Source organism: Astyanax mexicanus, chromosome 21, assembly GCF_023375975.1.
Source record: "Astyanax mexicanus isolate ESR-SI-001 chromosome 21, AstMex3_surface, whole genome shotgun sequence".
In the NCBI taxonomy this organism is placed as follows: Eukaryota; Metazoa; Chordata; class Actinopteri; order Characiformes; family Acestrorhamphidae; genus Astyanax; species Astyanax mexicanus.
Genome location: NC_064428.1, coordinates 13,020,891 through 13,038,438, shown reverse-complemented (window position 1 = coordinate 13,038,438; position 17,548 = coordinate 13,020,891). Strand labels below are relative to the sequence as shown.

At 36.0% G+C, this 17,548-nt stretch overlaps 1 protein-coding gene across 1 annotated transcript; it reads left to right on the top strand.

Moving 5' to 3' along the window:
- Nucleotides 1–3,580: 3,580 nt before the first annotated feature.
- LOC125785951 (protein sprouty homolog 2-like) lies at nt 3,581–17,301 on the top strand. The gene is made up of 2 exons (XM_049470151.1): nt 3,581–4,139; nt 14,176–17,301. The coding sequence occupies exon 2, from the start codon at nt 14,227–14,229 to the stop codon at nt 15,184–15,186; it is 960 nt and encodes a 319-aa protein (XP_049326108.1). The 5' UTR covers nt 3,581–4,139; nt 14,176–14,226; the 3' UTR covers nt 15,187–17,301.
- Nucleotides 17,302–17,548: the final 247 nt, after the last annotated feature.

Sequence of the window (17,548 nt, the reverse complement as noted above, 5' to 3'; positions counted from 1 at the left end):
CTTTCTTGTCCATTGAACTGATTTCCATGTAAACACACCATAAATGTATGTTCCGTTGAAATCCTTCCTTATGAGGACCAGGAAATGTCCATATTTGGAATAAGTGTGTGTGGCACTGTGAGTGCATGACCTGCGGGGGCGCAACTGAGCTCCTGCCCTTACACACACACACTGACCAAAAAACGTGTGGTATGGGCCTGAGCTAAAAATCACATAGACATATTCAGAACAGCTCCTGCACTTTATTTAAACCATTTTCTTTATGGGGACCAGGTTTTTGGTCCCCATACCGCAACAGGTCCCCATGACGTGACTGTGTAAACAGTCTGCTGTCCCCATAACGTGATGAATACCAACACACACACACACACACACACACACACACACACACACACACACACACACACACACACACACTTCATCTCAATGCTCAGCAGCATCCAACCACTGCAATACTGAAAAACTTACTTTACCCAATTTTTTTCAAATTTGTTTATATATATATTTTTTTAATTGTCACACAATACACCAATTGTATGGAATGCTACTGCAGTCAGTTAATCAGTTATCAGTAACAGTAACAGCTTAGCAACCCCCTATAGAAACTACTTAGCAACTCCATAGCCATCTAACCATCTAACTGCAACATAGCAACACCATAGCAACCACATGTGATGCCAGCACAACTACCTAGCCACTACAGTATACAGCTAATAAAACTACAAAGTAAAATTTACACAGTGACTATTAAAATAATGTATATATTAGCTTACATTTGTCAAAAAATTGGTCCTGTATATTTTGGCTAAGCTCCAGATGTTTAAAATCTAAAATCATGTTTAAAATCACATAGTCACCTAGTTAGTAACCTAGTAACTACCTACTAACTATATGGCAACTCATAAGTAATCACCCAGCTATAGCAACCTCCATGGATATTATAGCAATTGCTTATGCATAGCAAAAGCCTGCGGCGCTAGAGCAACTCCATAGCAACCACCCAGTAACACCATGGGAACCTCCTGGCATATCATAGCAATCACTTTACACTGCATAGCAAAATCCTTTGGCACTAGAGCAACTCCTTAGCAACTCCATAGCAACCACCCAGTAACACTGCATAGTACTGCATAGTAAAAGCCTGTGGAGCTAGAGAAACTCTATAGCAACCACTTAGTAATGCCATAGAAACCTCCTGGGATATCATAGCAGTCACTTAGTACTGCATAGCAAAAGCCTGTAATGCTAGCGTAACACCTTAGCAACCCAATAGCGAGTACTGCATAGCAAAATCCTGTGATGCTAGAGCAACTCCTTAGCAACTTCATAACAATTCCATAGCAACCACACAGTAACACCATAGGAACCTCCAGGTATATCATAGCAATCACTTAGAACTAAAGCAAAAAGAGAGCAATTCCTTAGCAACTCCATAGCAACCATCCAATAACACCATAAGAACATCCTATGATATCATAGCAATCACTTAGTACTGCATAGTAAAAACTGGTGATGCTAGAGTAACTTCTTAGCAACTCCATAGCAACTTCTTAGCAACTCCATAGCAACCACCCTGTAACACCATAAAAACATCCTGGGCTACAATAGCAATCACTTAGTACTGCATAGCAAAAGCCTTAGCAACTTCCTAGCAACCACATAGTAACATTATAGGAACCTCCTGGGATATCATGGCCATTACTTAGTACTGCATAGAAAAAGCTTGTGATGCTAGAGCAACTTTTTAGCAACTCCATAGCAACCACCCAGTAAGACCATAAAAACCTCCTGGAATATCATAGCAATTGCTCAGTCCTGCATAGAAAAAGCCTGTGAAGCTAGAGCAACTCCATAGCAACCACCCAGTAACAACATAGAAACCTCCCGGAATAACTTAGCAATTGCTTAGTACTCCATAGAAAAAGCCAGTGATGCTATTGCAACTCCTTAGCAACTCCATAGCAACCACTTAGTAACGCCAAAGAAACCTTCTGGGATATAATAGCCATTATTTAGTACTGCATAGCAAAAGCCTGTGATGTTAGAGCAACTCCTTAGCAACTCCATAGCAACCATACAGTAACATTTTAGGAACCTCCTGGTATATCATAGCCATTACTTATTACTGCATAGCAAAAACCTGGTGATGCAAGAGTAACTTCCTAGCAACTCCATAGCAACCACCCAGTAACACCATAGAAACCTCCTGGGATACCATAGCTAAAACCTGTGATGCTAAAGCAACTTCTTAGCAACTTTAAAGCAACTCTCTAGAAAGCTATAGTTAGCAATGTCCAAGAAACCACCTAAAACCACCATAGAAACCACCTGTAAAATCACAGGTTTAAAGCAACTGTTTTTATTTGTTGCTTTGCACAGATTTTTCATCGCAAGAAATCAACAGCCTAAACGTGATGCAAGTGGTCGCAATACATGCATCACATTTTACACTGTCTGTTTAAACAATACTAGTGATCTTCTGTGTCTCGTGACCCACAGATATCACACAGTGTTTTTACTGAATCGTGCATCGCATGTTGCAGCACCTACGCATTTCAGACTTCCTGTACTGTACAGCCGTGCATATCAACTTAACTTCCCCCTGAACATTCTGCACCGGACATTCTGAACAATCGCATGCCTCTGCAATGCAGCACATGCATCGCATTACTTACACTACTCACACATTACATCTTTAAAAGTTATTTGAAAAATGTACTATTCTGGTATAGCCAAAAATATTTGTGTCTTTTTTATCATAGTGACATCACAAAACAAAAAAAAAAATGATGTGTGAATTATGGAATTATGGAATTATGTGACTGCACATAAAAATACATAATTAAATAAATAAATAAATAAAAATTGGTCACTTTGTTTAGCTAAAATATGTTGTGAGCAGTTAAAAGTAGACTTTTTATTATGACTTAACAAAAACATAAAATAAAATAAATGGATAATTAAATAAAAGTGGATGTATGCAAATGTGTTTTGAGTTTTTGAGACCAAGAAATGTTGAATTCCTTTTGAACAGTTAATTAAAAAAAAAATAGTTTAGCCAAAAATGTATAACTTTTTTTATTGACAATACAAATCAATCAACAGCAAATTTTAAAAATTAGTGGATATATGCAAATGTGTTTTGGAAAAATTGGTCGATTTTGTTTAGCCAAAAATATCTTAATGTCTTCAACAACTTAAAAATGTTTTATAGAAGTTTGGTATAGCCAAATATTGATGTGACTTTTAATTGCAAAAACAAAAATTCCAAAAATGTTGATATAAACAAAAACTTGGCTAATTGTCTGTCTTCAACGGTTAATTAACTAAACAATTTGCATTTAGTTTGTAATTATTTTTGTATATTCGCAAATATATTTCTTTTTTATGACATCACCAAATCCAAAAAATCAAAAATGAACTTCAGGACTTTTTTCTTTCTCCAGGCCCACAGAGGGGAGGGGGGGGGTGGGGGGGGGTGGGTAGGTGGGGAGGGGAGTCTTTGGAGAGCCAATGAGGCGAGACCGGATGCGATATATCCTCCGGGACAACAGCTCTTCTGTTCTACACACACACACACACACACTCTGTACACACAGACTGCACACTTACTGCACACACACATACTCTACACACTTACTACACACTAATTACACACATTGCACACACACACACATAATCTACACACAAACTCACTGCACACACACTTACTACACTCTCTCTCTTTGCACGCACACTTTCTACACACATACCCCCTCTACACACACTCCTCCTCTCCCACATGACGCCATTTACAGCATAAACCCTTCCTCCTCCTCCTCCGGAAAGTAGAAGAAAACACACACACGCGCGCACACACACGCACGCGCACAGGGCGCGAGGAGTTTGTGCAGGGGGAGAAAAGTGTTAAAAGTCGCCGCGTGTTTTTTTGTTCGAAACTTTGTAACTTTTTTCCTCGCGGATCTCGCGCGCCGCTCTTCCCGCCCCGGATCCTCCGCGAGCCCTCGCGAGCTCTCCGCTCCCCGCGCGCCGCTGTTTTTGTGAATGGAACTGGGGGAGCGAGCTCCGGCCCAGGCGCGCGACCCGGGATTTACGCTGTAAGCGAACCAGCCGGAGCGGAGGCGCGCGCTGACACCACGGTGAGCTCGAGACCGGGGAGTTCTGGGGGTCTGAGTGGGGGGTGGGGGCTCGTGCATGCTAGTCTGGGCCTTCTGGAGTTCGGATGGGGGTTCTGGTTCTGATTCTGGATCAGGCGGTGGTCTCTGTGGTCTTGTTTAGGTGGTTGAGGTGGTGTTCAAACACAAAAAAGCAAAAACTATGATATATATTATCATTCAAAAATAGGCTATTTATTATGTGCAAGTTTGTTTAGTTTATTTTGGTTTCGTTTGGTTTGTTTAGGTGGTTGAGATGGTGTTCAACATTGAAAATAAAGTTGCAATGCTGGCATCAAAAAGTCAAAAATGTAATCTAAAAGCATCGTCACAAAAACACGTAATTGAAAAATTTACCTTTTTTGCATATTCGGTTCTGTGGTCTTATTTAAGTGGTTGAGATGGTGTTCCACATTGAAAATAAAGTTGCATAAAAAAGCCAAATATATGATCAGTAAAATTGGAAATAAAAAATGGGCTATTTGTTAGGTGCTGGTTTATTATGTGCGGGTTTGTTTAGTTTATTTTGGTTTTGTTTGATTTGTTTAGGTGGTTGAGATGGTGTTCAATATTGCAAATAAAGTTGCATCAAAAAGTCAAAAAAGTAATCTTAAAGCATCGTCGCAAAAACACATAATTGAAAAATTTCCTTTTTTTTGTATAATGGGTTCTGTAGGAGCCTAGAGGAGCCTAGAACAGGCGGTGGTCACTGTGGTCTTGTTTAGGTGGTTGAGATGGTGTTAAACATTGAAAATAAATAAATAGCCTTTTGTTTTGCTTACAGGGATAAACTAAATGTTTTTCACAGAAATTAAGAATTCGGAAATGGACTATTTTTGCATATATAATTAGTTCTGTAAAAGCCTTGTTTAGGTGGTTGAGATGGTGTTCCACATTGAAAATAAAGTTGCATCAAAACCCCTAAAATATGATCACTAAAACAGTACAGTATTAAAAAATATATTTTAATTATCTATTTATTATGTCCGGGTTTGTTTAGTTTATTTCAATTTTGTTTGGTTTGTTTAGGTGGTTGAGATGGTGTTTAACATTGCAAATAATGTTGCATCAAAAAGCAACATCACAACAACACAGAATTGGAAAATTTACCTTTTTATTGCTCACAGGGATTAACCTAAATGTTTTTCACAGAAACAAAGAATCCCAAAATTATCTATTTTTGCATATATAATGGGATAGTATGGATTCTGTAGGAGCCTAGAGCAGGAAGTGGTCACTGTGGTTTTGTTTAGGTGGTTGAGATGGTGTTTACACTGTAATGCTGCATCAAAAATATGGTCACTAAAAAAGTACATTCGAAAATGAGCAATTTTTCGTGTTGTTTTTTTTTCTTTGAGACATTATTAAAATGCAAAATTTAAAAATAGTTTTTTTGTACAGCCAAAAACAAATTACGCTGTACCCGTGGCCTTGTTTATGAGATGATGTTGTTGCTGTGATCTTTTCCAGGTGGTTGAACTGATGTTCAACATGTTGTATAAAAAAGTCAAAAACACTAAAACAGTACATTCATACATTCATACATTCATTTTTTATGTGAGGGTTTTTAAGACAATACAAAAAAAAATTGTTGCTGTGGTCTTGTTTAGGTGGTTGAGATGGTGTTCAATGTTGCAAATTTAATCACATCAAAAGTCTAAAAATTCAACAATGACCTATTTTTGCAGAGGTGGATGTTGTTTTGTAGTGCTTCTGATTCTGGAGCTGGAAGAAGACCCACTGGTATATAACATATATATACCTATATCTGTATATAATAGGACACATGGTGGTTTGTGTAGGAGTCTGGAGCAGGCGGTGGTTATTGTGGTCTTGTTTAGATGGTTGAGATGGTGTTCAAATCGAAAAGCCAATAATATAATCGCTATAACAGAACATTAAAAAAATCTATAATGTGTTGGTTTTTGTGACATTACAAAAATGCAAAATTCAAAAATTGATTATTTTTTGTACAGCTGAAAACATCTTACTGTCATTGTGGTCTTGTGTAGGTGGTTGAGATGGTGTTTAATGTTGCAAATTAATTAACTTCAAAAATAGTAGTAAAAAAAACCTACCTTTTTGCAGAGGTAGATGTTGTCTTGTAGTACTTCTGGTTCTGGTGCTGGTCGAAGACCCACACTAGTATATAAGAGGACAGATGTTGATTTGTGTAGGCAGTGGTTGCTGTGGTCTTGTTTAGGTGGTTGAGATGGTGTTCAAATCGAAAAAAAAAAGCCAAAAAATATGATTACTAAAACAGAACATTCAAACATTTTATATACATATAAAAAAAATCATAAATTATTTTTTTTTTTTGTACAGCTCAAAATATCTCACTGTCACGGTGGTCGCTGTGGTCTTGTTTAGGTGGATGAGATGGTGTTTAATTTTGCAAATTGATTCACTTCAAAAACAGTTTTGAAAATTAAGTTTTTTGTAGAGGTGGATGTTGTCTTGTAGTACTTCTGGTTCTAGTTCTGGGAGAAGACCCTCACTGTTGATTTGTGTAGGAGTCTGGAGCAGGCGGTGGATGCTGTGGTCTTGTTTGGGTGGTTGAGATGGTGTTCAAATCAAAAAGCCAAAAATATGATCACTAAAACAGAACATTAAAAAAATTGGCTGCTTATTATAATTTTAAAAATGGATGTTTTTTGTACAGCTGATCACTGTCACTGTGGTCTTGTGTAGGTGGTTGAGATGGTGTAAATGATTTTATAAAAGTGGCTTTGTTTACTGAATCTCGCTCTATCGTTCATGATCTCTCTCTCTGTCAGAGTTCATGTATTGGGGTCACTGTACAACTCCCAACAAATCAGAATTAGTTTACAGAATTTACAGTAAAATGAATTTTGCTCTGTCACTTTTGTTTTCTAGATACACTTTTTTGTGACTATATTATTAAAACTGATATAAATATGTAAATAAGCACTGTTTTAATTGGCTTGGCTGATGTGTATACAGAAGCCCCATTAGGTCAGTGATCAATTTGTGCATGGATTAAAATTTGTCACATCACAAAAACAAAGAATTAACATAAATGGCACATATATATTTATTTTCTTTTTTGTGTCATCACAGATATAAGAGGATCTATGTAAATACTTAGCTTTTGTATAATTCTATAATCTATAATTTTGTAATTTTGCACAGGTGGATATATGTACAGGGTTCGTACGAACATGAAAAACCTGGAAAAGTCATGGAATTTAAAAATACTATTTTTCAGGCCTGGATAAGTTTTGGAAAAATATAAAAATATAAATACACAGAAAGTTTTGGAAAAGTCATGGAAATTTGGTTTCAAATCTTTGTGTTTCAGTTTATCGATGAAGAAAATCTATTTTGAGCTAAGAAAAAAAATACATCATCTTAAAGTTAATTCAGACATTTTATCTGATTTTATTTAAGGCCTACTATAATCAATTTTGATAATAGTTTTAGTTGATTTTTGGTTTTATTGTCGTATGGTCATGAAAATTTGTCTTGAAGGCATGAAAAAATCATGGAAATTGATAGTTAAAAAGTGTATAAACCCTGTATGTAAATGTGTAAAACCCCACCAAATTATGTATAATCATGAATGTACACTACCGGTCAAAAGTTTTAGAACACCCCTATTGTTTAGTCATCTTGTAGCTGCAGTGCTGTTTAACCCAGACAATCATTTTTATTATTTTATCTTTGTCTTATTAATGACTTTATTACTGCAGTTTTTCACCTGTCCGATTAACTCTAATTCTAATTCTCTTCTTCTGCTGAAACTGAGACTCAGTCCTTAATCATGTTAATCTAAAGAGCTAAAGGCTAAAGCTGCTGTTTCCGTGTGGATCAGCCAGACGTGACTCTTCCTGTAGCATTTTTTTCTTCAGTTTCCAAGAGTCTTTATTTGAAGGTGTAGGAAACAGTACTCACCGCTCTCTGGCTTCTGTATCTGTAATTTCTCTAAAGAAAAGAAATACTTCTACTTTTAATAGTTACAGAGTTTGCTGTGTTTTATCTGTGTCCTTTTCTGGTTATTATAATGATGAAAGTGTGAATATGCTGTGTGTGTAAGTGTGTAACTGCTGCTGCAGTAGAGAGTAACAGCAGTAACACTAATCTGCTTTAGCACTACAGCTTTACTACAGACTAAGAGTATAGAAATTGAAATTTTTTAAAATCCATTTTCAAAATTCAGTTTATTTCTATTGATACTTACCAGCTACAAGCTGTTAACCAATTAATTATTTGCTAAAAATCCCCCTCTCTGTTTTAAACAATAATATTACAATATATTTTTACGATATATTAATATTTGTTTACAATACTAAAATGTAGTTTAATGCAATGTTTTTGTACACTGGATTTTGTAGCATTCACAGTTATTGACTGAACCTGAAAAGCTTAATTACAAAAAAAGAAAAAATTGGGGTGTTCTAGGGTTAGAACCGATTATGTATATTTTTATTTTGAAATCACAAAAAAATGTGAATTCAAAATAGGGATGGTACATTAATAAATTAGTAAATTAGTTAGAGATTGTGACATCATAAAAACACAGAATTTAAAAAATATGCTATTTTTGTAAAGCCAAAAACACCTTTAATTTTTGTGATATTAAAAATATGCTCATGTGTACTAGAATATGTAAACAGAATATTTAAAATTGTTATATTTTTGCATAGGTAGACATATGCAAACATTTTTCTTGTCATGTCACAAATGTTAGTATAGACAAACATAGTTTTCACAAAATAAAAGCTATTTTATTAAACAAACAAAACAAGTTCCATTTCCCAATGAGTACTTTAAATTTTGTTCCTCATTTTAAAGTTAATAGAAATATAAAATCGTTTTCTATATTGGGAACAGAATGATCAAAATGTGTATGCAGACTGCATATGTACACTGTCTATATAGACTTTATATATGTATTGTATGTGGACTCTGTGCGTAGATAATATATGGGGATTGTAGGGATTGTATTTAGACTGAATATACGTGGGCTGTGCTTGGACTGTATATGTAGACTGTATATTTAGACTATATGTAGACTGTATGTGGATTTTGCTTGGACTGTATATATGGACTGTACTGTATATGTGAAAAGTATATGTAGACTAAATATGTTGATCGTGTTTGTACTGTATATATGAAATGTATGTTTGGATTCTGTTCAGACTGTACTTTATATGTTGTACTTTAGCTCTATATGGACTATACTGTAGATTATATATATATGGATTGTATACATGGGCTAAACACCTGGCCTGTAAATGTGGAATATATATGAAAACTTTATACATGAACTGTATATATTGACTGTATATGTGGACTGTTTGTGTGGACTGTATATGCAGATTTTATGTAGGCTGTATATATGGGCTGTATATGCGGACTGTGTGTATGGACTGTATATATGGAGTGTATATTTGGACTGTTTGTGTGGAGTGTATATGCAGATACTGTGGGGGCTGTACATATGGACTGTATACTGTATATCTACTGTATATGTGGACTCTATGGTTCATGTATGTGGACTGCAGATTTAGTTTGGACTGTATTTGTGGACTGTAAATGTAGACTGTATGTGGGATGTGTTTGAACTGTATATGTGGACTATATATGGACTGTACTGTATATGTGGACTGTGTATATTAATTGTATATGAGGACTGTAAATATAGACTATATGTGGACTGTATTTGTGGACTATTTGTGTCAACTGTGTATGCAGATTGTGTTTAGGATGTATATGTGCACTTTATTTGGACTGCACTTTAGATATGGACTGTATACACGGATTGTATATACAGACTGTGTATATAGACTATATATGTGGACTGTATATGCGGACTGTGTGTATGGACTGTATATTGTTGCTGACCAATAAAAAAATGTGTCTCCAAAACAGCAGCTTCACAGTAGAGATATAAATCATTTTTAGTTTCAATGGAAGTCAATGTAAAATGAGTTAATTTCGGGTAAATTTGGATAATTCCTATTGGTCAATTCATCAAGAGATTTTGCTAAAGTATAAGTGATGGTTGGTGTGTTCAAATTATGTATTAAATATAGTACAATCAGAGATTGTTCCTGTTTTTTTTTTTTACTTTTGAAAAGCTATAAAATGTGGCCTGCATATATGGGACTATATGTTGACACTATACTTGGACTGTATATGTGAACTGCATGTATAGACTGTTTAATGATTGTATATGTTGATTGTATATGTGGACTGTATGTGAGGACTTTATATATAGACAGTACATGTGGACATTATATGTTGACTGTATATGTGGATTGTAGATGTGGACTATATATAGATTGTAGATATTGACTATATATGGACTGTATATATTGGCTGTATATATGGACTGTTAATTTAGACTCTATGTTGACTGCAAATGTTGACTGTATATGTGGACTGTTGGTATGGATTGTACATGTAGACTGTATAAATGGACTGTATATGTAGACTATATATTCGGACTGTATATAAAGACTGCATATTTTGACAATATAGACAGGGGGAGTGTACGGTATGTTGGAAATAAAAACATTGTGCTTGTTTTCCTTCTGAAATATATATTGCAATATAAACAAATACAATAAGTATTGCCAGATTTTACTAAAAGTCAATAATATCTGATATACTGTCAAACATTTAAGTAAAATAATTGATGATATGCAAATATAATCTGCCTTTGATAGATACAGCATGCATAATAAATAGTGTGAATTTTCCATTTCCTGTTATGTTGCTTTGATGATACATGACATCATTGCTGTAACAATATATTGTGCAGCCCTACAGCAGACTCTTTAATTGTTTTTATTCAGGGCTTTTTAATTCTCAATTTTCATTTCTTATTTGTCAGTTTTATAAAGTATAAAGTATAAAGTAGATCCTCTTGGTTAGATGATCAGTTTTGTACATCTCTGCTGGATTTTCTCAGTCAGCTTTATGAGGTAGAGTCACCTGGAATTCAGGCTTTCAGTTAACAGCTGTGCTGAATATGTTTGAGAGCATCAGTTGTAAAGTTGTGAAGAGGTAGAGTTGATATAAATGAAGGTCAGTCAATCTGAAAAGACGGATTTCAAGGACTTTGAAAGACCATCAAAAACCATATAATGATGGAACTGGCACTCATCACGATTGCCCCAGGAAAGGAAGAGTGAGAGTTTCCTCTGTTGTACAGGATAAGTTTATCAGAGTTACCAGCGAAGTTAACAGCTCCCCAGATAGGAGCATCTAAATACTTTTTCACAGAGTATTTTAGTTTGTTTAACATTTTTAAGTTTCTACTTGATTCATTATGTGTTCCTCCATAATCTGATAGATCACTTTACTATTCATTTGCTATGTAGGAAAAAAGCAAAACATTTAATGAGAAGTTATGTCTAAACCTTTGATGCAGAATGCTGCTTAGGATTAGCAGTTGTACAAAACAGAATAATGCAAAGAAAACCAGTTCATATTCATAAAGTTTTAAGAGTTCAGAAATCAATATTTGGTGGAATAACTCTGGTTTATAATCACATTTTTTATGCATCTTGGCATCATGTTCTCCTCCACCAGTTTTACACACTGCTTTTGGATAACTTTATGCTGCTTTACTCCTGGTGCAAACATTCAAGAAGTTCAGTTTGGTTTGATGGTTTGTGATCATCCATCTTCCTCCTGATTATATTCCAGAGGTTTTCAATTTGGTAAAATAAAAAAATATTTTTAAGTGGCGTTTTTTTTAGAGCTGCATATATTTATTGTGATGATAAATTCAGGCAGGTTCTATTACAATCACATAAACTGAGGAAAATATTTTCAGTGAGCACTGTGAAGGAGAGCCTATCATCTAAACAAATGCCATCAAATTACAATTTTATAAATATTAAAATAGAAAAAAATTATGGTGTAATTATAATTACAGGCCTAATTGAGGATACAATGATGAAAAATTAGGGAGGAACTGCGCAAATGTGTTTGGTTTATGGTATTTGGCCTTTGGGAAAATTATGATTTCAGTATATGTTCATTAAATATAACCTTTAGTATTAATAATGTAATAAAGTGATCTATCAGATTATGAAGGAACACATAAGGAATTATGTAGTAACTTAAAAACATTGTTAAACAAACCAGAATACAAAATACTCTGTGAAGAAGCATTTAGGTGCTCTTATCTGAGAGCTGTTAACTTGTGGTTTCTGAGGCTGGTAACCCTGATGAACCCTGATGAACTCTTGCTCTTCCTTTCCTGTGGCAGTCCTGATGAGTGCCAGTTTTATCATCACAACTTTTTAATGGTATTTTTTTGCCATCAAATGCTAATGCTGCTCCAGCAGTGCTAGCCGAAGTAAACAGCAGGATACAGACCGAAAATACTCACCTCTGAATGGTGAAAGAGTTAGCGCTTAGCACAGTTAGCAGCTAATGCTAATGCTTTTCCAGTCTTAGTGCTGGAAACTAAACTAAACTGAAACTCCTGTATAACTCTGTACTTCAGTAGAGTGGATTTACTGCTCCTTAATACCTGACTGGTAGAATTCATACATAAGGAGCTCCGGATTATAAGGAGCTCTGATGATTTTTGGAAACATTAATAGATTTTAGGTGTGCCTTATAGTGCAAAAAATACAGTATATTATATATTATATTTATTCTGTATGTTTATTATCAATGGTGCAATGCTTCACCAGATGATCCAACACGAAGTAAACAAACATGAGCCCTGCTTGTATTAATAGTAGTTAGTTATATTATATAAGCATAAAATGGTCTTAAAATACAGTAATATAGTTTGTCGCAATTATTTTTGTGGCAATATATCATCCAAATATATATTTTATGGGACTTTTGTTGGAAGTTTTTAAAAGAATAAAATTAAATAAATACAATTTGCTTATATGATTCTTTTTTAGTGTTTTTTGGGCCAGAACCAATCATGTTTATTAAGTACTAAACAGTGTTATTAGTAGAAGTTTCAGTTTTAGTAATAATAGGTTTAGCTTTAGAATTGTTAGTATTGTTACTATTAGCAGTATTGTTATCAGTGAGAGTGTCTATCTGTAATTAACTCTATATAACTTTAGAATACTAAACCCAAATAAACATAAAGTCAGTGTAAGGGTGTTACAGTAAAAAAAACTTCATATGATGATAATGATGTTTTTCAAAGCAATGCTATTAACTGTATAATGTATAAAAAAAGTTCTTATTGTTTTTTGCAGAGTATATGCTTGCATTAAATATGCTGCGTTTTAGCACTTTAGAGTTTTGTTAGGTTTTGTTGTTACATTGCTTTTGTATTTTTGAAGAAATTCTTTATTTTGTTACACCATTAATAAATGATACAAAAGCAAAGTCTTGTTAAATTACTATTCACAAAATAGTCAAATAGATTTTCTTGTTTCTACTAAATGTTTAAAACTCTTATAATGTTATTTTTGTTGCTTAAATACCTTAAAATATTGTGATATTATTTTACCCCTATGCCTCGTTAAAGGTTAAACTGTTAACTAACTAATTGTCCAACTAATTGTTATCAGTGAAATTAGGAGTTCTGTGCATCCAGGACAAATTCAGAGTTCGTTTAGAAAGGTTTTAGCCCCTGGCATCAATAATAAAGACAATAACTTCAATAGTAAAGGCATTTTCTGAAGATATGAGATGTTCTGGGTTCAGTGTAACCTGCTGGCACACTGGTCTGTGATAAATTAAACACTTTTGGAGGTGTGTAAAGGAAAGGTGGCACACCTACAGAAAATGACAGAGGGCACTGCACCCACTTGTTTAATTAAAGGCGGTGAAGTTTTACAGGTAATTAAAGGTGTGAGCTGGATGGCCAGCCGTTGGCATGGCACAGTAGCGTTCCTGATCTTCCCTGTGAGGCTTTACTGCACAATGGAGAGTGTGTGGGCACAGCTGATTTGCATGGCCGTGTTCATTAGCCGTTTCTGTTGGCTAAGCTGGTAGTGATTTGCATGGGTCTCTGTCGTTGACGCTGGGCTTTACTTAAACTCTGTTCCTCTTCCCGCAGGACTTCAGATGTGTTCCCGGCGTGCCGGAGAGTCCCCTCTTCAGAGCACAGATGGAGACGAGAGCTCAAAGTGGCGGCAGCAGCGGGCCGCCGGACGGCGGAGACGGCGGCGAGGAGGCACGGGAAGCACCGGTCCTGCTGTTGCACCAGATCCGGACCGTTCACGTCAGCAATGAGTACACAGAGGGGCCGGTGGCTATCTCCGCTCGCTCCCGGACTCCAGACTTACGACCTTCTGGTCCAACGATGGATGAGGGAATGATGCAGGACGGTTCTTGGACCTTGTCTTCTGGGAACTCTGGGGAAGTTGTGGATTCTCAAGACTTTCAGGATTCTGGACACTCTAGAGATGTGCAGACTCGGGATTTGCACGATTCTCGGGATTCTTCGCATGGTCCGCACGGTCCGCACTCTGCCCAGAGTCCGGCAAGCCGATCAACCAGCGGCACCAGCGAGGGGTCCTACAGCAACTCCTCGGAGCAGCGACTTCTGGGAAACGCGAGCAGGGCGGCAGTTGAGCAGGTGCAAGTGGTTCAAGCGCAACCGAAGCGCTCCGAAGCCAAGAAAGAAGAGTTGAAGCCTCTGACTGTGAGCGCCGGCAGTGGAAAGCAGCACTCAGACCGGTGTGACCGGTGCCGTCGCTGCAAGTGCGAGGAATGCCGCAGTCCGAGGTCGCTCCCGGCCTGCTGGCTCTGCGGGCGTCGCTGCCTGTGCTCCGCCGAGTCCGCCGTCGACTACATGACTTGCGCCTGCTGCCTGAAGGGCATGTTCTACCACTGCTCCACTGACGACGAGGACGTCTGCGCTGACAAGCCTTTCTCCTGCCAGCAGCCGAACTGCTGCGTCCGCTGGTCGGCAGCCGGCGCGCTGGCGCTCATCTTGCCCTGCCTGCTGTGTTACCTCCCCGCCCGTGGCTGCCTGGCACTGTGTCAAGCCTGTCACGACCGCGCCCACCGGCCCGGATGCCGCTGTCAGGATGCTGGAGATTCGCTCTGCAAGGACAGTACATAAAAAAAGAAACAACAACAGAAGAACCTGAGCATTTGTTCTTTGTTCTTTTCTTTGACATTGTAGTTTTGGCACTGTAGACCAAGAGAGGGAGAGGGGACCGACGGACCGACGAGAGTGTCGGTGTTTGAAGTTTGAAGTACGTTTGTTTGTTCTTTGTTGTTTTTAATTGTTTGTTCCCCTTTGTCATCGCGGGGGAAGCTTCCCAAGGCAGGACGTGTTTACGCAAGCGGGCGGTTTCAGCCAAAAGCGAGGAGGACTGTCCAGGACTGTCCAGTTGGAAATGACCCTTCCTGCCCTGGATGGATTGTAGGCTTGATTTAGGACCCTTGCTTGGTAGAAGATCTTCTCTGATTGGCTGGCTGTCACTCCTGCAACAGGGCACAACAGTCCTTTTCTTCTTTTTCTGTTGTTTCACCGAAGTCCAGAATGTTAGCATTATTGACGTTCAGTAACACAACTGATAGCATTGTTCAGACTAACAGGTAACACTTCCTATGAATGCTGTGTACTTAATGCATCATAAGACATACCTTATATAACCTTATAATGTATAATGACTGTTATAAGGTTGTATAATAATAAGTGTAATATATAGTAACAGCCACATACAGGTTATAAACATGTTTATAACATGTGGTAAAATATTAAAAAAATATGTGACTTTATAAAAAGAGTTTTCATAATGACATATAAGTTATATAGGTTATATATACAGCTCTGGAAATATAATTAAGAGACCAACCACTTTCTTCAATTTCTCAATCAGTTTTTCTGATTTTGCTATTTATAGGTATATGTTTGAGTAAAATGAACATTGTTGTTTTATTCTATAAACTACAGACAACATTTCTCACAAATTCCAAAAAATGAAAATATTGTCATTTATTTGCATTTATTTGAAAATGAGAAATGTCTAAAATAAAAAAGATGTAGAGCTTTCAGACCTCAAATAAAGCAAAGAAAACAAGTTCATATTCATAAAGTTTTAAAAGTTCAGAGATCAATATTTGGTGGAATAACCCTGGTTGGTTTTTAATCACAGTTTTTTTCATGCATCTTGGCATCATGTTCTCCTCCACCAGTCTTACACACTGCTTTTGGATCTTCTTCACACTGCTTTTAGATCCATCTTCCTCTTAATTATATTCTAGAGGTTTTCAAAAATGAGTAAAATCAAAGAAACTCCTAATTTTTAAGTGGTCTCTTATTTTTTATCCCAGAGCTATATATGTTATATATATATATATATATATATATATATATATATATATATATATAAATATATATATGTTTACAAGAACATTATACATAGTAATGTGGCATTATGAAACCTTTTATTATGAAAATATATATTTATTTTCTATAACATGTTATATATGTTGCTATAGATAGTTATTAATGAGTTATTATACTATTATAGTTATAATAAACTATATGTCATTAGATATTATGTATGTTATATAATGCATTATGAATACAGGATTCATAGGAAATGTTACCAACTAACCTTGTTGAAAGTTTAAAGTTGTGAATTAGCAAAAACATTTCCTTTTCTCAGAGATCTTATATTTTTGTACATATTTCAACTGTGAAAAGCAGCGTGCCAAACCAGAGGCGCCTCAACAGATCTTTATATACATAAATATATATAAAAATATAAATATATGTATGAAACATATAATACGTATATATATATATATAAATAGAGCTGTACATTCTTTTCGAATGTACAGCAATCAATTTTTTTTGCTAAATATATATAAATATATATGTATATATTTTTGCCTTACAAAAGCCTTACCTTATACTGAATTTTATTCCTACAGTTCTACGTGTAAAATTGTACAGCAACCCTCAGAAAAAAACTTTTATTTTCTAATTTCAACACATTGTTTAGTGTAAAGAATATTTATTTGAAGTTTTATTATTTTATAAAGAAATATTTATTTCGAGAGGCATCTTATAGACATCACTCTAACTTTTTTTTCCAGACAGAGGAAGAAGAAAATGTTGATATTGTTGCTGCCGATAAGATTGACGTGGGTGTCATGTACGATGCATATGTTCACTATAAAGAATTAGAAAATATATTAACGTTTTTCGAAATCAAACAGACGCTCGTTTCTCAGTGTTTTTTTGTGTGTGTTTTGGTGTGGTCGTGTTTCCTGGTTCAAAAAAAATAGAAAAAAAAAACAGAAACTTTGCATTGTAGCATCTCCATACAAAGAGGCTATTGTTGGGGCTCTTCTGCCTCTGCTGGGGCTTTTGTTTGAGGGATGGATATGCTGTCAGTCTAGCTTTTCTCTGCCCGGGGCTCTGCTGATGGAAAACATGCTCAGGGTTCGAAGATTTCACTTCCTGG

What these genes read in the sequence shown, in the direction of transcription:
- LOC125785951 (XM_049470151.1), top strand. Translation starts at nt 14,227, where the DNA reads ATGGAGACGAGAGCTCAAAGTGGCGGCAGCAGCGGGCCGCCGGACGGC.